Raw genomic sequence first — 21794 nt, forward strand, 5'->3', positions numbered from 1 at the left:
TAGGTGAAGGAAGACAGTGCTGTAATGGAATTTAAACATGCTTGAGACAGATATGGAAGGCAGAGTTTAGAACAGGGTTGACAGCTTAGGTAACTGAGATGGGGGAAAGTGGTGATGATGTGAATGAATGGGAATTTATTTGCATGTCTAACCACAGTGGCAGAAAACCAGAGAGGAAGACAACTAGGCAGAATGGTTGAGCCAATTGGGCTATCAACTGCTATGTTATTATGACACCATGCTAAATACCATAGGAATGATAGAATGGATTCCTCTTATAAGAGCACTCTGAACCTGTTATAAGAACATTCTGTTTATTACAATATTTCTAACAGGAACTGTTTATTTCCATGTGTTTAATCACACAGAGATTATATTTTCTCCAAAACATATGAGGTAGATAATCAGACTGCCCATAATATGGTAAACCCCATTGGTAATTTTAATCTGCAGAGTTTGCCGCAATCATGGAAATAAAGTAAAACTGCCTTCATTATTTTGCCTAAGGAAAAGTTACCCCCAGGGATTTACACCTGTTTTCTCTGCATTTATTTTTCCCATTGGAAACAATCAGCCGAATTTTAAGAGGCCCACATGCACAAATACTGGCACCCACACACGTATAACCACCGATTCGCGTAGAAGTGCCAGGTCTAAAGAAAGGGGCGGGCCGGGGTCTGAGTGGGGACAGCACCAATAGCCCCTGTCCTGGGGAAGCGCATGCCGGCTGGCTGCCAGCACGTGGGGTTTACTTCTGCTCCCAAGGAGCAGTAAGTATAAAAATAAAAAATTGGGGGATAGGTAAAGTTAGTGTAGGGGTCAGGGAAGAGGGAGAAGGATAGGATTAGAGGTAGGGAAGTTCCCTCCCAGTCCGCTCCTTAATTGGAGCAGACTGGGAGGGAACTGAGGAAGGCCCCGATGCGATGGCTCGCATTTCTAATATCCCCCCCCCCCCGTAGCTCGTTTTAGAGGAAACCCGCCTGCACATGCACACACAGATTTTAGTTTAACATAATTTTATTGAACAAAATGGTATTACAAAATGCTTAGTCTACACTTGGTTCTGGAGCAGACCAAGCCAAATGGACAACATAGTGTATAAGTTTCAGTTTTTGCGTTGAATTTCCCTTCTTCCCTCCCTCCACCCCCCATCCCTAGAATATGCCAAAAATATTCCAAAAGATATATATATATATATATGAGCTTGAGTCACCTCATCAGGAATAGTATGGAATGCTAGCCATTAAGGATAAGGCTACGAGATCTGTGGGATAATGACTGAATATAGGACCCCCAAATGGATAAAAATTTCTTCTTACTCTTAACGGAGCAGTGAGAGAGAGAGTTTTCCATTTGCATCATTTTATGAAAAAGATTACACCATTGCCAATAAGAAGGTGCCTTTGGAGACTTCCACTGTGTTAAAATCAGTCTCTTTCCCAATAGACAAGCCTTCTGAATCAACATCTTGGCTCTGCTACCCTGCACCTTTAGAACTGGAAAACTAGCAAAAAGAATAGTCAAGTGGGAGAGGGCAATTGACAAATTCAAAATGTTTTCAAGATAATGTTCAATTTTGCTCCAAAAAGAACGAATATTTGGGCACTCTCAAAAAGCACCACACGCGGATTTTAAAATCCGGTGCAAATGTGCACATGGGAACTGTATTTTATAACATGCACACGCCGACGAGCGCATGTTATAAAATAGCCACATCCAAGTGTACCAGGAACCACGCACACATGGACGCACGCATGGACTTTTTAAAATCGACCACAATGTATGTAGTTTTGTATAATTAAAATCACATATGTTGTTCTGATCTCCAGCCTCAAGATCACCTCTAGTCCACTAGTAAAAAGTAGGTATAATTAAGAACATAAGAATTGCCCTGTTGGATCAGACCAAAGGTCCATCAAGCTAAACATTCTGTCTCAGAGAGTGGTCAATCTGGTTGTTTTGTAAATACCCAGAAGCTCCCAAAGAATAGATCCATTTCTTGTAGCTCTCTCCCAGGGATAAGTGGTGGGTTTCCCCGAGCTCACCTGGCTAATAATTTTTTATGGACTTTTCTTCCGGGAACTTGTCCAAACCCTTTTTAAGCACAGCTCTGTTAGTTGCCTTGATCACATCCTCTAGCAAAAATTCTACAGCTTGATCGTGTGTTGAGTGAAAAAAATCTTTTTACAGTTTCTATCTGCTACCTGCCAATTTCATGAAATGTCCCCTATATGCTATCTGAAAGTGAAAATAAGCTTTACCTATTTATCTGTTCCACCCCACTCATGTTTACTAATGCACATAATTTTACCATGAACAATAATCAAAGCCTCGATTTCCATGGATAAAATACTATTTTACCCATGGAAAGAACTTTCATTATTGCCCTCATTGGAGACAAGTTACAAGGTGAGCATCAAAGTCAGCTACTATACTATAAATAATACATAGGGTATTTATCAATAATGTGCAATATGTAGATTTTTACACCCATCTCTTCTTTAATCATACAAGGTTGACAGATTCAGGCTTACCCTCTCCACGGTTCCCTCTTTGTACTTCAGCTTGTACACCTTCAACTTGGGAAGAAATGTTTCTGCGTAATTCTTGTCTTCCAGCCCTTCCAACAGCATCCCATGGAATGCAAGTCTGCAGGTGTTTGCATGGATATCAGTATCAAGCTTTGAGCCAATCACAAGGCACGGCTTAGGACAGGTAACTGGTTTTTCAAATTCCAATAAGGCCCACTGTTGCTTAGGCACCTTCTTTTCTCCCACTTGGTTATTTTCTTTGTCCTCAGAAGACTTGGAATCACTGGACAAATATTCTTCTTGATATAAATATTCTCTTTCAAAGTCAAAGCAATTCTCCTGGAACTCTTTATCACAACTATTAGGGGATGGCCCAAAGAACATTGCCTTTCCCATTACTGTTTCATGCCCCACTGTGATGTGGAATTTGGCCTTGGTATGAAGGGAACCTCTGAAGTATTGAATCTTCTTCACCGAGATGACAGCAGCATGGATGGTAGCAAGGGAATCAGGGGTGCAGATCAGGCCTCGTTCCAATAGCTTTGGGTCAAACTGAGTGACGCAAATACCTAACCTATCACCTTGCATGGCAGAGGTAACTGGCTTATGGAACATCTGCATGGTTTTCACTTTCCTTGTCACCTGATTGGGGAAAAGAGAGAAAAAGAACCATAAAATACTAGTTATTTTAGTATATTTTATACATTTGGTTTCTTTGTTTTACATTTCACATTGACTAGAAAGTCCATATGATACCTTAAATTGACTATATCGGCCTCATTTTACTATGCTTGTTTTTTTTAATTAATAATATACCTATGTATTAGTTTATATTATGTGATTTATTGTATGTAATTCATACTATTTGCACTGCATTCATTTTTTATTTTATTACTGGTATGTAATATTTTTAAAAGTTGTGACTCTCTTTGAATGTTAACAGATAAAGAATATAAAAGAAAGTAATAAATTAATTTGAAACATTAAAATGAATCGTATCACTGACTCAGACTGTTCGGTGTTTACAAAGAAGACAGTGCTCGCCAAATGCTCTGTAATATCATGCGATAAGTCAACAAAAAAAAAAAGGGATTAATAAAAGGTACAGTGTCACGTTATATTTTTTCTGTTTATTAGCCTTTACTTTCATGCATTGAAGTGGACTACCATGGCAATCACACAACTTTAACCATGCAATTCAAAGATAAATGTTAGGATCATGATTAAAGCATGAGGACTGGTGGCAGCACAGGCTTTATCCCAGGTTCAGCAACAACTCTTTCAAGTCGATTTTAAAAGGCCCGCGCGCACAAATACCAGGGGTTATGTTCATGGCTGGGCCCTGCTAGCGCCAAGCACATCTTAGAAAGAGCTTGGCCATGCACGTAACTCCAGATAAGCACAGTGCCGGGCCTGAAGAAAGGGGTGGGCCGGATCAGCGCCATTAGATACTGTCCAAGGGAAGCGTGCTGGCAGCCGGCACGCAGAATTTACTTCTGCTCCAGAGGAGCAGTAAGTATAAAAACAAAACAATTGGGGAATGCTAGAGTAGGTTTAGGGGTTGGGAAGGAGAGGGGAAGAGAGAGGAAGGACAGGGTTAGCTCGTTGGTGTGTGCATGTTATAAAATGTGATTCCCACATGCTGGATTTTAATGTCTGTGTGCACATGTATGGGCAGGTGGCTTCCTCCACGTGCGGAGGGGGGGGGAGGATTTTAAAAGAATCGTGCGGCGACCCAATCGGACCTTTGCCCAGTTCCCTCCCAATACTCCAATAAAGGAGTGGACTGGAAGGGAACTGGGCAAAGGTCCGATTGGGTCGCCGCACGATTCTTTTAAAATCCTCCCCCCCCCTCCGCACGTGGAGGAAGCCACCTGCCCATATATGTGCACACAGACATTAAAATCCAGCATGTGGGAATCACATTTTATAACATGCACACACCAACGCGCACATATTATAAAATAGCTGCGTCTATGTATGTGCACCGGGAACCGCGCGCGGGCCTTTTAAAATCTACCCTTGTGTGTGCTCACAGCCAAGTCCCTTTTACCTCCTCATACCTTGGTGTCCTCAAAACTAAACAGGGCAATGCTTAAAATAATCAAAACTAAATTATTAGTTTTGTCCTCTTCAGATGCAAGTATGCTTTCTGCAGTCAGTGCACATGGTCATCTCTTCAAAGATGGATGTTTGCATGCACAGTATGTTACTGAAACGTTAAAATGGTAAAAGATTAAAAGCAGTGTTTACATACAAATTAAGAAACTCACATATCTAATTACAATGAGCAACATCTCATAAAAACTTAAACAGTAATAACAGATCAGTATGAGATGCATTTGCATGCAAAAGAGGTAGTGAATGCAAATGGATTTCATGAATGTTTACAGTGTGGATATTTATTTATCTTGAAAATCTGACCAGCTTGTGGCACTCAAGGACTGGAAAATTGCCTCCCCCGATCTAGATTATTGGTAGGGGGAACTATGGTTCATGATTGGTCAGCCCATTTCTGAACACAATTATTGCTTAAGAACTTTATGCCATATGCCAGGTACATGAGACTTTAAATGTGCACCAGTCAGCTGAAGAGGTTTAACTAATGAAACTCTTCTAGTTTGTTAAGCAGCAAATAATTTCCCAACTATACTAATTGCAAATAATGGAACAAACCACACAGCGTACCATAAATATTAAATTTGCATTCTGAACTGTTTTCTAAGGCTGTAACAATCTCAGGGGATGTACTTGATCTTCAATCCTGTTAAAGCTATGCTGTCACCCAAACCCCATAATCATATTAATCCTGTAACACACAAACTCCTATGATGGCACATTTCTATTCTGATGGGACTTAGTGTAGCAGTACCCATAGGGGAGCCCATCTATTGTAATTGTTTTGTAAGGACATGTACAGATCCCCAGCAAATGAGTTCTCTGAATAAGAAGCAGGATGCTACTTTGGGAGAGTATAGTCTGAAGAAACACGGAGCTCTGTTATACAACAATAAATCCATCTGGCAATGGAATGCACTAAAAGCTAATAATCCTCTTTATACCTACACCTAAAAGGGAAAAAAATGTTTTCTCCAAATAAAATGTCAGGGTCCTTTTAAAGTATAAAGAAATATAACCTTGCCTCTTTAGAATTCTTAGACTTTCCACAAAGTAGGCAGAACTATTTCTTGGTTTATATGAAATGCAAAGATAAATTTAGGAACAAAACTTGGAACAGTTTGTAACACAACTTTTTCTGGGAAAAAAACTGCAGAAAAGTGGACACAGAATAGAAATGTTAATTCACTTGTCTTGCTGAAGAGACTGCCACCAAAAATCAAGAGAAAAGACCTCAAAAGTTCAAATGGTGATTCCTTGAGAAAACTCAGTACAATATCCAAACTCCAAAAAGGCAGCAGCTTGTCACTTACAGGCTTATTCATTTTACTAATTTTACAAAATTTCCCTGGTACTGGGTTAGAATTATTCCATCAATCATACCTCTGATATTAGACACAGTGGCTACAGGAACTTTCAGGGGGTAATTTTGTAATATCACCCACAAGTTAGCTGGAAAAGATATGCATATGTCACACAAATTTTCAATGCAGACTTACACAATTAAATCTACTTTGAAAATTATCCCACCAAATTTATCCACACAAATACACCTGCTAAAATGTAAAAGCAAATATGGGGGAAAATTTACACACAAAATTGAATTTTAAAAGAGTTGCACATGTAAAAATGAGCACCTGTGGACGTCCATGTGTGCGTGGTTCCCAGCATGCACATGGATGCACCGATTTTATAACATGCGCATGCCGACGTGCATGTTATAAAATCGGGCTACCCATGTGCCCGATTTTATATCAGTGTGAACGTGTGCATATAAGTGCCAACTCGCACATGCAAAGGGGGAGGGGTCATTTTAAAAAATGCACATGGCGATGAACTGGGCCTTTCCCTTATTGGAGCGGACTGGGAGGGAACCTCCTACAACCCCTACCTACCTTGCCTGCCTTTTCTCTGCTCTTTCCCAACCTCTAAATCTCCTCTACTAAGGGTTTTTTTTTTCTATACTTACCTGCTCTCCGGAACAGTAGTAACAAGCGCTATTAGCCGGCCAGCACGCGCTAGCTTCACCAGGACAGTGCCCAATTGCGCTGACCCAGCCGGCTCAGATCCCCGGCCTGCCCTTTAAAAAAAAATCTTTGCTGTGCGCATACCAGGACATACACGCGTGGCCACAAGCATTTTAAAATGTTCATGGCCCGACAACACACATACCTCCATTTAAAAATTAGCCCAAAATGGAGAAATTACTTACCTGATAATTTCGTTTTCCTTAGTGTAGACAGATGGACTCAGGACCAATGTATATAGTGTACTCCTGCTAGCAGTTGGAGACGGATCAGATTTCAATCTGACATCAGCCTCTAGTACATATACTCTGCAGGAAGTGCAGCTCTTCAGTATTCTCCTCGAAAAGCATTGTGGATATATGTATGACTAACTACTTAATTTGATTAACTTGAATAACTTCATAACTTAGTTAAACATTAAAACTTGATTAACTTGATTAACTTGAACTGGAGACCGCCAGTGTACTCAACCAGAAAGCATCGACACCCGGCAGGGTGGATGCCCTAGGTAAATGAAAACGTGGCTTACCCTTGAATCATTTGAAAGACCGTGCGTAACGGCAGCCAAGGGTGGGATGCTGAGTCCATCTGTCTACACTAAGGAAAACAAAATTATCAGGTAAGTAATTTCTCCATTTCCTAGGGTGTAGCAGATGGACTCAGAACTAATGGGATGTATAAAAGTTACTCCCGAACTGGGTGGGAGGCTGCCCGTGACCCACTTAGAATTGTCCTTGCAAATGCCGTGTCCTCCCAAGCCTGAAAATCCAGACGGTAGAATCTGGAGAAGGTATGGATGGAGGACCATGTCGCCGCCCTGCAGATCTCGGCAGGTGACAGCATTCTAGTTTCTGCCCAGAATACTACCTGGGCTCTGGTAGAATGGGCCTTGACCTGAAAAGGTGGTGGCTTGCCAGCTTCTACGTAGGCCGCCTTGATGACTTCCTTGATCCAGCGGGCAATGGTTGCCCGCGAGGCCGCTTCCCCTTGACTCTTTCCGCTGTGAAGGACGAAAAGGTGGTCCGTTTTTTGTACGGGTTCCAACATTTCCAGGTATCTGGATAGGAGTCTGTGATGTTGAGGTGGCGTAGACTACGGGCTTCTTCCGAATTCTTCAAGCCATCCGTCGTTGGTAGCAAGATGGTCTGGTTAAGGTGGAAGTGTGAGACCACTTTGGGGAGGAAGGAGGGAACCGTGCATAGTTGGATGTCTCCCAGGGTGAACCTGAGGAATGGCTCACGGCAGGACAGTGCTTGTAGTTCCGAGATGCGGCAGGCTGAAAAAACTGCCAGCAAGAACACAGTCTTTAAGGATAACAGGCAGAGGGACAGTCCTTGGAGGGTCTGAAGGCGGTTCCCGCTAGGAAAACCAAAACAAGATTGAGATTCCATAGAGGTACCGGCCACTTTAGTGGTGGACGAATGTCTTTGACTCCTTTTAGGAAGCGTGACACGTCCGAGTGAGAGCTATGCTGTCGCCCTTGCTCTTAAAGTCGTAGCATGACAATGCGGCCACCTGTACCTTGATGGAGTTGAGGGACAGTCCCTTCTGTAGTCCGTTCCGTAAGAATTCCAGGATCACGGGAACTTTAAATGAGCATGGCTTGATGTTGTGGTCTTCGCACCAGGCTTCAAATACTCTCCAAATCCTTATGTACGTTAATGATGTGGAGAACTTGCGTGCTCGGAGGAGGGTGTCGATTACAGCCCCCAAGTATCCGCTCTTTCTCAGGCGGGCCCCTCTCAATGGCCAGACCATAAGAGAGAATTGAGCTGGGTCCTCGTGGAGGATCGGACCTTGTTGTAGCAGATCCCTGTGTGGAGGCAGTGGCAGGGGGTTCCCTGCCAGCAGTCTTCTCATGTCTGCGTACCACGGTCTTCTTGGCCAATCCGCCTCTTCTGTGTTCCACTGCCCTTGGGCGGTTAATTCCTCGCAGTGTGCTCCCCATCCCCATAGACTGGCATCTGTGGTGAGTAGGGTCCAGGTTGGGGAGGATAGTCTTGATCCCCGACTCATGTGGCTGGCCTGCAGCCACCACCGTAGCTGGGTCCGGACTCTGCCCGGGAATGATAGATGTACGGTGTAGTTCTGGGACCGTGGGTTCCACCGTGATAGAAGTGAGCGCTGTAGGTGCCCTCATGTGGGCTCGCGCACATGGCACAACTTCCAGTGTGGATGCCATCAGCCCGAGGACTTGCAGATAATCCCATGCTGTGGGTCGAGGATCGTTCAAGCAAGGTTTGCAACCGGTTCCACAGTTTTGATCTCCTTGTGGGGGGTCAGGCTGACCTTGTCTTCCTTGGTGTCGAATCGGACTCCTAGGTATTCCAACGACTGTGAGGGCTGTAGGGAAAATTTGTTTGTGTTGACCACCCATCCTAGGCTCTCCAGTAGAGCTATGAATCTGCTGGTTGCTTGGTGGCTTTCCTCGGGTGACTTTGCCCTGATCAGCCAATCGTCTAGGTAAGGATGGACAAGGATTCCTTCCTTCCTCAGTGTTCGCGCCACCACGACTATTACCTTATTTATTTATTTATTTATTTATTTAACATTTCTTATATACCGATGACCGTTCGCACATCGCATCGGTTTACAGTGAACAAAAAACCATTGGGCAGAGCCCTTACAAATAACAGATAATATAGTAACTAGGTAACATATAAAAATAGTTGGGAGGAGCCCTTACATGAAATACATTTGACGTAGTTCTGGGACCGTGGGTTCCACCGTGATAGAAGTGAGCGCTGTAGGTGCCCTCATGTGGGCTCGCGCACATGGCACAACTTCCAGTGTGGATGCCATCAGCCCGAGGACTTGCAGATAATCCCATGGTGAACATCCAGGGTGCTGTGGCTAACCCGAAAGGTAGTGCCCGGAACTGGTAGTGACTTTGAAGCGTAGGTAGCGCTGGTGTTCCTGATGAATTGGGATGTGTAGGTAGGCCTCTGAAAGATCCAGGAATGTGAAACTCTCCTGGTTGTATCGCCCTTATTACGGATCGCAGGATTTCCATGCGGAAGCGGGGAATCCTCAGGTGGCGGTTGACCGACTTGACGTCCAGGATGGGCCTGAATGTTCCCTCTTTCTTGGGGACGATAAAATAGATGGTATAATGTTCAGTATTTATTTCTTGTGGAGGCACTGGGGTTATGGCCTCGAGGGCCAGTAGTCTGGACAGTGTAGCTTCCACTGCCGCCCTCTTGAAGAGGTCGTGGCAGGGGGACTCCACGAACTTGTCCGGAGGGGTACGTAGAAAATCCAGGTAGTACCCCTCCCGAATGATAGCTAGGACCCACTTGTCCGAAGTTATCTCGACCCATCTGCGGTAGAATAGGGCTAGTCTGCCCCCTATGGCTTCTTCCCTTGGACGGGTCGGCTGAATCTCATTGTGGGGTGCGGCTGGGGCCTGTACCCGAGCTGGTACCCCTCTTGTTGTGCTTGTTCTGAAAGGACTGGTTCCTGCTCGTAGGGTGGGGCGCTTAATAGTTGCTCCTGTAAGGATTGAAGTGCTGTGAACTTCTGCCCCTGGAGGACCTGGGGAAAAGTCGCTGGTTTCTCTTCGTTTTATCCTCCGGCAGGCACAGCACTGGGGACTCGCCCCATTTGTCAGCTAATTTCTCTAGTTCGCTGCCAAACAGGAGGGATCCTTTGAAGGGCATCCTTGTGAGGTGCGTTTTGGAAGATGCGTCGGCCGACCAGCTTCAGAGCCAGAGTTGCCTTCTGGCTGCCACCGCAGATGTCACTCCTCTGGCCGCTGTACGCACTAGGTCGGAGGCAGCGTCTGCGAGGAATGATACTGCTGGTTCCATGTCTTCTCCCGGGGTGTTGTTCCTGGTTTGGGGTAAGCAGGCACGTGTCACCACTGTGCAGCAGGCCACAATTTGTAGAGACAGCGGCTACGTCAAATGACTGTTTGAGGATGGATTCCAGACGCCGGTCATGTGCATCCTTGAGCGCTGCTCCTCCCTCTACTGGGATAGCGGTGCGCTTAGAGACCGTGCAGACCATAGCATCAACTCTTGGGCATGCAAGAAGATCTTTGGTCGCCGGGTCCAGGGGGTACATGGCTGCCAAAGCTCGTCCCCCTTTGAATGTGGACTCTGGAGCATTCCATTCCAGATCAATCAGCTGTTGTGCCGCTTGTAACAGAGGGAAATGGCGAGAGGTCTGACGAAGATCCTCCAGCAGGGGATTCGGTTTAGGATCCCCCGAAGTACCTGGGCCCGGGATAGCGAACCTCGTCAGACATTGGGTGACCAGGTCCGTTTGGTTTTCTTCTTTGAATTTAGTTCTAACGCTGTGAGAGCATGCAGATAGTCCCTAACTGCTATGGAGACGGAAAATACTGAAGAGCTGCACTTCCTGCAGGGGTATATGTACTAGGGGCTGATGTCAGATTGAAATCTGATCCATCTCCAACTGCTAGCAGGAGTACACTATACCCATTGGTCCTGAGTCCATCTGCTACACGCTAGGAAATAGCGTATATATGTGCAACTAATATTTTATAAACCTCAAACATACACATGCAAGTAATGGTGCAGATTTGCTTGTATAAAAAAGGGGCAGGCCAGGGGTATTCTGGGACGGGGCCAACATTTACACACAGATGCTATTTTAAAACCTGCGAACGTGACGCACATATGAATGTTACCTGTGCATATTTACACTTGCTAATTATCAGACGTATGTCAGAATATAATTCTTTACAGGTGAGGCATCTGGGGAAACTGGGGGGGGGGGGAGGGGGGGGTGCAGGCTGAAGGACAAGGAGGGGCTTGATGACCTTGAGATAGACTGGGCAAACTGATGGACTACTTGGTTTAAATGGTAATTTCCTTCATATGTGCATGTTATAAAACTTGATAATTTATGAGCATAAAAGCCAAGAGAAAGAAAATCCGTGAGTTAAATTTCCTCATGTAAACTTTTAAAATTAGGAGCACAAATACTCGTGTATAGCAGATGTCCGCCACCTATCCAGATGATTTTTTTTGCTTATCTGGCAAAGTGGTAGCAAAACCACCACTTAGCCAGATAAGTCTTAAAAAGCGCTTTAAAGCCAGATAAGTAAGATAGCCGGATAAGTCTTATTTATCCACCTATGTAGCGTTTTTCTTTTACTTATACGACTAACCTTACTTAGCTAGATAAATAAGTCTTAAAACAGCTCTACTTAGCGAGATAAGTCGCCACAGTGCTACTTAGGAAGATATTTGTCATCACTTAGATTAGTCAAATTTTATGCAGCTATGCTTAAAATATATGTCGTATATTTTTTGATCTGCAAACATGTTGTCGGGTAGATTTATGTGCATTTTATATAGTGTACACGTATTTGCGTGCACGATATAAAATACATGTGCATGCACGCTTGCATCCATATAGCTGCGTATACACATTGTAGTATGTCACATCAGCTTAAAGATATTTATTTTTATTTAACGTTTCGTATATATCAACATTCGTTAATAACATTACATCGGTTTCCATAGAACATAAATGCAGCGACAATGGCTTTACAGTCAAACTGATTTTGAACTGGGGAGGGGAGATACTAAGCAACAGGGCGTAATAATTAATTAACAGGGTCTAGGAGGGGGGGTGCTATATTTAAAAATGGGGATATTACAATAATCTTCTATAACTTATGTACAATCAATAAATATGTGATATTAAAGAAGTTGGTAACATACAAGGGAAATAATATGGACAAAGTTACAGTACATTATTAGTGGGTATAGATATAGTTCCTCCATCCATTCTGTAGTAACAATGTTTGTTTCAAATCAGATTTTGGACCAGATTACTAAGCTTTTTTTTCCCCTATAGACAGAAAGCAGGTGAAAAGCCTCAGTGCATCAGGCCCTGTAAAAGGCAGTCACAACTAAAAGCCTAGCAAGTAATTTCTCTGCCAAATGTGTGAGCAATTAATACTCATACATAAATGGCATCCCATACAGTAGAACCTTATTGTAAAACACCTACAAATTGCACATTCATAGATGCTTTATCATAACTACAGTTTTTGAACATAAACTTTTAACTCAAAGAAAACTTTTCCCCCACTGGAACGGTCCAACTACTATTTCACTGTGTATGGTAACACTACTAGAAAATTAGCCATGCCAACCAATCTCAGAGGCTGAATGACCCCTGGCACTTTATAATATAGAAAGCAATTACGAGCGTGGAAGAAAGGAGCATTTTATAGTACAATTTCCCAGTTATTTTGTAAATGGATTGGGAATTAATAATCAAAAGCTGGCATCTCCCACCATTGCAAGTATTCACTAAACATGCAAACCACAAATGGCAGAAATCAATTGGGAACTATGCTTTGCACCAAGAAGTAAACTGGACTAGATGGGCCTTACAACCCTTACCTGCTATCATATTCTGTTTCTATGTTAACAGTCGGAAAAAGAAAACTGAAGAATTTAGCTGGTGCACAAATCACTAGCAGGATCACAGAAAAAGAAACTGCCTGCACCTAAAAATCAAAATCCAGGCCCCATTCCTTATAAGGAGAGAATGAATGAAACCTCCAAACATCCCGCAGGAAATTCCAGAAAGTAGTACAGAATAGAAACAAGCTACTGGACAAACAAAACATGTCTAACCATTAACAAATGAATTTAACTGCATTTAGGATTAAACTGCACAAATCTAAATGCCTAAATATTGGTTCCAAGAGGATGTGGTGTTTGAGAACCTTAACTTAACTCTTTGAATTCAAAGAGGGGGAAATGAAGAGGCACAATACAATAAACAGAACAAGGTGATCCAAAATCAAGCAAAGCATCTCTGCAAATCACCTCCTCTCAACAATATCAGACCGGGCCAGGCATCTAGAATATAAAAAACAGAAAACGGTTCCTGTGTAGGGACAGGAAGACGAAGCCCCGGAGAAACTAAATTAGAATCACATTTCAACTAAGGGCAATCAGCAAACCCACCAGAAAATTGAATCACTGATCTGGATTCACTGGTTCAAATATCAAGCCTAAAGTCTGGATGCTGCTGAAGTATCTGTCGCACAACCAGCTAACTATTCCCAGTCACTCTTCCCCCATCAGTAGCATCCAGCATGGGCTTTATGCACAGAGATTGGGGATTGGATGGCTCCAGGGAATGATCACAGCCAGAACCGAATGTAAGAGTTTTGCACCTGTAGGCAAGGCTGGAGAGTAGGGGGGTGGGAGACCCTGGAGATCTGAAATTGGGCAAAGTTCCTTTACCCCCATCACCCCTTTCGAAGTGGATGGCAGGAGCAGGCTCCTCCTTGGCATACTTGCACTACTCTTTGGCCTGGGTATAAACTGCTTTCAAAATGTGGTGCCCTAGGCAATGGCCTATGCCTAAATCTGGGTTTGGACACAGCATAAACAAACAGAGCCTTTCATCGCTCGGCCACTGGTCCAATTCCTAGATAGGGTGGCCAGCATAAAACGAGATGCTGGTCTCAGGTCAACTCCAGGAGCCACCGCAGATGCATTTATATTGCAGTTCCTGTCAGACTCCTATGAATCTGTAAATTCTGCTCCATACCTCCTCCCCTCGCTTGTGACAACGGACACGATGAGCAAGAGAGAGGCAATGGGTTTAAAGAGCTGATGACAGAACACAAACCCAAAGATAACTGAGAAGCCTTTTACTGGCTGTTATTTCGGATTTCACTTGGGAGCTTTCTGAAGCTTTCTTAAGGTCCATATCCTTATCAAATGGATCTTTTATAGTTATAATTAGGATTTGTTACAAACTATGTGCATTTTTTCTTTTCTAAAATTTGGGCAATATTATTTCCAGACTTTGGAAATGTAATACAAATGAAAGAAAGTCATGTTAAAATGTTAACAAAATAACCTCAACCCATCTGTTGGTACAGAATGTCCAAAGAAACAATATTTAAGCATTGCTTGATTTTGAAAATTCTTTATGCCTTTTTATGCTTGTAAATCATGCTTTGAACCCCCATTTCGCATGTACTCTTAACTCAGAGTAAAAAGAGGCATTCTGGGGGGATGGGGGGGACAAGTTAGGGCAGGGAAAGGATTCACATGCACACTTTTGATTTTCAAAAGCATGAGTATAAATCTACACTCACAAAATTACAACAGATCTGAGCAGGATGCAATTTTCTGCATGCGAGCCTGTGCGCAGTTTGAGACAACCTGTGAATTTTCAAAGTCTGCTTTGAAAATTTGGGCTAAGTCTATAGGCTGTTTCAAAATTGCCCTCAAAGTTCAACTAATTATCCACTTACATAAAACTTGAATTCTTTGTCAGTTTCAGAATCTCAACAAGTAGTACTAAAAGAAAGAGTGAGACCAAACAAGCACTGCATATGGGCTGAATGATGATATTTCTGCTGAGATGATCAGAAAAACCTATGACCAGATGCCATTACTTAGCAGGCAAGCAGAGACAGCTTTGCCTATTCCATTCTCAAATTAAAAATTACTGCTTTAAACTGGCCTGAAATGTAATGTCAGTGAAAACTCAAACATAATTTTCAGTCAGTTCCTTGAACTACAGCAAATGGATTTTAATCACAAAGTGTTCTCTAGAATTCCTGGCTTGTAAAGAAATACATTTAAGAATTTTAATTTTTAACAGTTATATTAGGGAATATGTCATTAAGGCCTAGATTCATCAAAATGCTATAATTTTTGCATGGATAATGCCTGCGATAAGAAAAAGGGGCATGGTTATACTTTTTAAATTAGCGCACCATACGCTATGTTAGCGCTTCGCATAGGTAGTTTATCGCAATGTGCGTTAAAATTTTCTCACCCCCGTGATACTTGATGGACTCTCTACCAGGTACTATCAAGCTAAGGTGAGAGAACTGAAGTAATCTCATTTTAGTCTGACTTTCCTCACTCAGAATTGATGTCAAATCTTCACTGAGGTCTACTGTGCTGTTTGTACATCTCACTCTGCATGTAAAACTGGCCCCAAAACTCTACATCACCAGCAACACCTCACCTCGAGTTACTAGCTGGCCCTTCTATAGCAGAATAAACAGTCGACTACTATGTGTTGCCACCCAGAGGCGTTTTCTCTCTGCTCCACTCCCTCTCCAAAAAAGCCCGAAACAGAATTTGCAATATTTATTTATAAATTGTGTTACTGCCATTTCGGGCATATCGCACAGCTTAATGCCTGCAAAAAAGGTGTAGTTATTTCCAGTGTTAAAAGTGTGCGATAGTGTGCGTTATGCTATCACACGGTGCAATAATGCCCCTCATTTTCATTAATCCCGCCCAAACCCCTCCCCAATCCCGCCCCTTTCAATAAATTTCCATTTGCGCTGCTCACTGCGATGAATATCACGTGCGTTATGGCATTATCACGGGTGTTAACGCCATAATGCACTTTGATGAATGACCCTGTAAATCAGATAGACTCTTATTAAAGGAGTGTACTAAACTATTATTAATAGCATCCCAATATTATTTACTGGCTATATTTAAGAGAAAAAAAAAGTTTCAGATGGAATGGGAAGACAATTTGCCTTGAAGGAAGGATTTTTGGTGTTCTTTAACAGAGAAACAAGATTTGATTTTATTTTTTATTTTTCTGGGTAATGTTTATGCCATGAAGGCTACTGTGAGCAGTAACACTTTATCTTAAATACAAATCAGTCAATGAATATACATAGTCCAAAAGGTAATTCTCCCAATCTCGAAAATGAAATGGAGCCACTCCAGATCACTGATGCATGAATATTTACCCAATTCAGGCTTTACTGCTCACGAGCTGGGTTCAATTTTGCAAATTAAAATAAGTGCTATACGGATAGAGAGATTAAAGGACAGCGTCCCACTACCTGGCTGTTTCCTTGGTGTGGAATTAAGTGATCTGGTTACCCCTTCTGTTAGGTTATTTCTTTTTAAGTTAATGGAGTGGGTCAGTAGCTACTGAGAGTGGAAAGGAGAGATTATTATTAGGTCGTGACCTTTCAGCTTGACTCCTCCATAAAAATAAATACAGAGGGCAGATAGAAACAGCCCTATTTTTTAAAACATGAGTGGCAAAAAAATGCTTCCATATCTTTGGAAGAAGTTTTGACTGCTAAGAGGCAAACACCACCTATCCTAGCAGCCCATCATGCAATTTCTTCCTAAAGCTTTAATATATAAAATTCTTTGCAACCGGTTCTATCTTCCACCACTCTCCTCTGTTCTGAACTGACTTTTTGGTAAACCCACCATAATGAATTTTAAAGCAGAAGGGTATCCAGCCTAGCATTTTTTCAACAGAGAAATGCTGCCCCAACAATAGTAGGGCATAGAGTTGCATTACATACATTGAAATCTTTGGCCTAGTGGTTTGAGCAATGGGCTGAGAACCAGGGCAATCAGGGTTCATGAATACTCCTTGTGACATTGGGCAAGTCACTTTATCTCCCATTGCCTCAAATACCCACTTAGACTGTAAGCTCTTTGGGGCAGCGACTTATTGTACCTGAATTCTAAAAGATGCTGAGTCATCCTGAGCAATATTTGGAAAGATGGCTAAAATCCAACAAATTATTGTTATTAGAGATCCTAAGAATTAGTTACACAAATGTTTTCATGTGTGTATAAATGTTATCATATATCACTATATAAACAACTTTATATCAGAAACATGACAGCAGAAAAAGACCATACAGCCTTTACATACATATAGTCTGCTCATCCATACCAACTATCCAATTTTATAATATCTACAACTACCTCAGAGATCCTTTGTGTTTATCCCAGCTGAAATCTGACCACCCACAGAAGATTAATCCTCATCCTTCTTATCATTAGCTGGTAAATGGAGCCAAGTTAGCCTGCTGTCCGTGCTAGATGTCCTACGACCTCCCCCCCAGTTATATCTGAGAATATATCAAAGTCTTGTTACTGCTGTTTGGTGGTAGACCTTGCCTCTACTTGCTAGCTTGTCAAAGACATAATAATGCCCTTGCAAGCTGGCTTTATCTCCTCCCCTGTTTGGTCCTCTATCATGTCGGGAAGATAAGCATATACAAGTTTCTATGCCTAAACGAATTTGCAGGCCCCCTTATTTGTTCTATCCCACTGCTTACCACCCCTGCTCTTACTACTGTTCTCTGTACTTGCCCCAAGCGTCTTGAAATTCTGAAACAAGCTTAATGATTACCATCTCTGCTGGTAGGTAGTTCAAGTGTCTATCAATATCTCAGTAGAGTACTATGATCTGTGAGTCTCCTCTCGCTAATGCCATATGATGACCTCTTTTCCTTGAATTTCTTCTTGTACTTTACTGAACTCCATTAAATATTTGAATGTTTCAATCATATTCCCCCTTTTCCTTTTTTCTTCCAGCAAGTATATTTTGAGTTCTATAAGCATCTCTGTGTAGAGGTTGCATTGCAGGCCTTGTATCATTTTGGTAGCCTTCTATGAACTACTGCCAATGTCTTTAGCCTCCAGAACCGAATGTGGTACTTGAGCTGGGATCTTACTAGTGACCCATACAAAAGCAGTATTACCTCTTTTTTCCTGCCGGTGATGCCTCTTCTTATTCACCTTAACATAATGTTAGCTTTCTCTGCTGCTTTATTTCAAAAACTGCCTCTGCTATTTACAGTGGCCATGCAAACTCTTGCCGTACACTGAGAAAACAAATCTGACCACAGTTATCCATGCCATAACGACAACCCAGCTGGGCACTGCCTAACAGGAAATTACCTTCACCAACGTCAGCTAATCAAACACTGCAGCATTCCTAGTCATCGTTTATTTATGGCATGCCTTTCCAACAGGAGAATTCAAATATGTTACAGAAATAACTGCAAAATAATTACAGATCAATGTTTCATAGATAGGCTGTATGGTCTTTTTCTGCTATCATGTTTTTGTGTTTCCAATATAAATATTTCAGGTACAGTATGCCAAGTGTATAACAGATATAAAATATGATAAATAGCAATAATATCTTGGCCAACATGCAAATGTAATGATTTAATACAGTAGGGTAATAGAGTTAGGGAGCTTCAAGGGTTCATATAGTGCAGAGTATGAAAAATATACACAGTTTAAAAAGGGCTCAATATTACTGGTTTGAGCCAAAATCTGCTTCGAAGAACCAGGTTTTAACCAGTTTTTTGAAGGATTGGAGATCTAGAACAAGTCTGATGCAGGGTGGTAAGATATTGCACAGGGTTTATGCAGATCCTGTGAAAGTCTTACTTCTGATACTGGTGAGGCACATTGTTTTTGGAGCGAGAACTGTTAGGCAGGCCTGAGTGTAGGGAGTGAGCCGGTATATAAGGGGTTTGAGATCTGTTGAGTTTTCATGGCACCTGGCCTTTGAGGGATTTTGATTTTGGTGCAGAAGAATGTATGGTGTCAATGTGGGGATTTCAGGACTGGCATTATTTGATCATTTCTCTCTGTGTTCCTGATCATGGGGGTTGTTGTGTTCTATATGAGCTGCAGCTGGTGGTTTAGGGTGTTGGGAAGTCCGACAAAGTGAATTGCAATAGTCCAGGTGAGAGAGATACAGGCTCGTTTGGCAGTTTCAAAAGCAGGGTCTTCCTGGAGGGGCAGAGGTGGAGGAGCTAACAAAGCTGGAAGAAAGTCATTTTAAAAGACTGCTTGGACCTGAACATTGGTGGAGCATTAGAAGTCCAGAATAAAGCCTAGGTTCTAGACTTGGGAGCTGAGGGTTAGAGTTGTAAGGATCACTACTAGAAGGTTGCAACAGCGCAAACCCATTACACCCATTCTACTAAAATTTCACTGGCTCCCAATGCCTTTCAGGGTCAAATTTAAAAACCTATGTTTAACACTGAAAGCCTCATAGGGAAAAGGCCCAGACTGCCTGAAAATCAAACTACCTTTCTAGACAACGACCAAACCCCTAAGGTCATCCAAAAGAGCTTCCATAGTTACACCTTTACCAAAGCAAATAAAGCAGTTCGACACTTGACACAGTATCTTCTCTTATGGAACTCATGATCAGAAATGATATGCCAAAATGAAAACTACATCCGTCTCAGGAAGCAAGTGAATATTTGGATTTTTAGCCAAGCATTCGAGAATAAGAGCAAGTAACTGCACTACCGCACCCACCCTGTCACATTTTCTCTCTTCTAACATCAAATATTTATATTCAGAAGAACTTGGGTATAATATGTAAATTCAGCTATATAAATGTATTTGCCTGCCCCTGTATCATTTATTTTTATCAATGTGTAAGCCCTACGTAATCGCTCTGTAACAATGTTAGTATTAATTTCAAATGTGATAGATGCTTTCAAAAAAACAGTTAATAAATAAAATTACATTGATAAGCAATCGTTAGGTTATTTGAGGCAATTCCTTCTACATTCCTTTCCTGTCTGTCAAGTGCTAGTGTTTGTCCTCCCAAGTAAGTGGCCAAAGGTTTCATTCATCCTTTGCCTGAAGCACTGCTTCCAAACACTCTTCTTCCAGTTTATGAAGTACCACTTCATTTTTTCCATCCTCCCATCATATCTACCCCATTACAGAATTTTGTATCATCTGCAAACAGGCATATTTTCCTCTCTCTCTCTCCAAGGTTGCTTAAAGACTGAAAATAATCAGAGCCAGCAGAGAGCCCTTGAGTACCTCACTGGTAGCCACCGACTACCATTCTCACTGAGTGGTCCATGGCATTGCAACAGGAAGGAAAACAGGAAGGCTGGACTGGCCTTGGGGTCTTCACTATTACATTCTCGAAGACAAATTTCACAGTACTCATAAAATAAACAAAGCTCGATAGAGCTGGAAGACAAATTTCAACATTTTCCTACTAACAAACACAGCATTTACTATTGGTAAACACCATAATTTACGATAAACAAACAATTCATGCTATATTTTTGGTTGGTTAGTCACAAGCTGATATAAAAGGATTACCTGCACCCCCCAAAAAAATCATGACCAGTGCGCATACGAAACTTTTTCTATTTTGCTTTCTGCTTTCTTAAAAATCCCAGATGTGTTCCTGCAGATCAAAGAGAGACCAACAGCTAAAAATGAAAAGAAATCAAGGGCTTTTGTTCTTGAGCACCGTTGCCGAACTAATTATTACTGTATGTTGTTTAATGAAATAGTGGTGCCATAGATTAAACCAGCTAACAGGATGAGTTACATGAGTTATAGGAAAGGTCTGATCAGAGGATTATAAATTTTACATTTTCTTAGGACGAGATGAAACAAACCACACAGAACTCCCGAGTACTTTCTGTCATTGTAAAAGTGAAATAATGGCACTAATATGTATGAAAGCTGAATGATAATTCTACCATTCATATGGAACTGAAAGAAGTATTCATACAATTTAATTCTCCTCTCCTGGTCAACCAAGCCTAAAAAGAATGTTTACACTATGCTGACTCCAACAGTCTATCCTTCAACATGAAGTACTCTGCAAAAAGAAAATGAAACAAATATATATGTTATATACTCACATATTATACAATACAAATGCAAATACAAAGCCAATAGCCATCATCTAGAAACTTTTTTCACCATTAAATGTTTTTATAGGGAAATATATAATAGCTGTCTACCAGATATTCTTCTTACTAATCACAGATGAATAAATATATTTATTTTGACCTAGCAAAATTATGTTACATTGTGAACCACCCAGCAATGTTGATGGGTGGTATAGAAATGTGATAAATAAATAAATAAATCTACTGGTGAATGAGTACAGAATTATCAGCGTTTGATGATGTTCCCAGCTCAGTCACCACTGTATCAATAATACAATATTAAAATGCCTTGGAGAGTTCCATTGTCACATTGTGCTCACTTCCACTACCTTCTAACCCACTGTAGAATCAAAAAGGCTCCACAGCCTTCTCTACTAGACCATGCCAATACAAGGGCTGATGGCAGGAAGATAAGCAAGAAGAATGCAGTTGAGTGTGTTCTAGCTTAATAGCTTTTTCCCCATGAAAATGCTAATAGCACAAGGTAGCTTGGCAAAACTTCTGTTTCTACAAAGTGGCTTTTCAGCCATGTCTAACTTCTCTTTTAAAATAAAAAAAAAAAAAAAAAACAAGTGAAATCTACTACATGTAACAATCAAGTTTCAAAGCTAAAGCACGGGGCAACATCAC

At 41.7% G+C, this 21794-nt stretch overlaps 1 protein-coding gene across 5 annotated transcripts in view; it reads right to left on the minus strand.

Annotated features, from left to right (window-relative positions):
• The window catches only part of EEFSEC (eukaryotic elongation factor, selenocysteine-tRNA specific), a 379816-nt gene that overhangs the window by 175183 nt on the left and 182839 nt on the right, over positions 1-21794 (minus strand). For all 5 annotated transcript variants that reach the window (XM_029601306.1, XM_029601302.1, XM_029601305.1 and 2 more), the window contains exon 5: positions 2535-3173. In XM_029601306.1, coding sequence (XP_029457166.1) covers positions 2535-3173 — 639 coding nt within the window. The remainder of the gene's footprint in view (positions 1-2534; positions 3174-21794) is intronic.

The sequence above is a fragment of the Rhinatrema bivittatum genome, chromosome 4, assembly GCF_901001135.1.
Source record: "Rhinatrema bivittatum chromosome 4, aRhiBiv1.1, whole genome shotgun sequence".
Lineage (NCBI taxonomy): Eukaryota > Metazoa > Chordata > Amphibia > Gymnophiona > Rhinatrematidae > Rhinatrema > Rhinatrema bivittatum.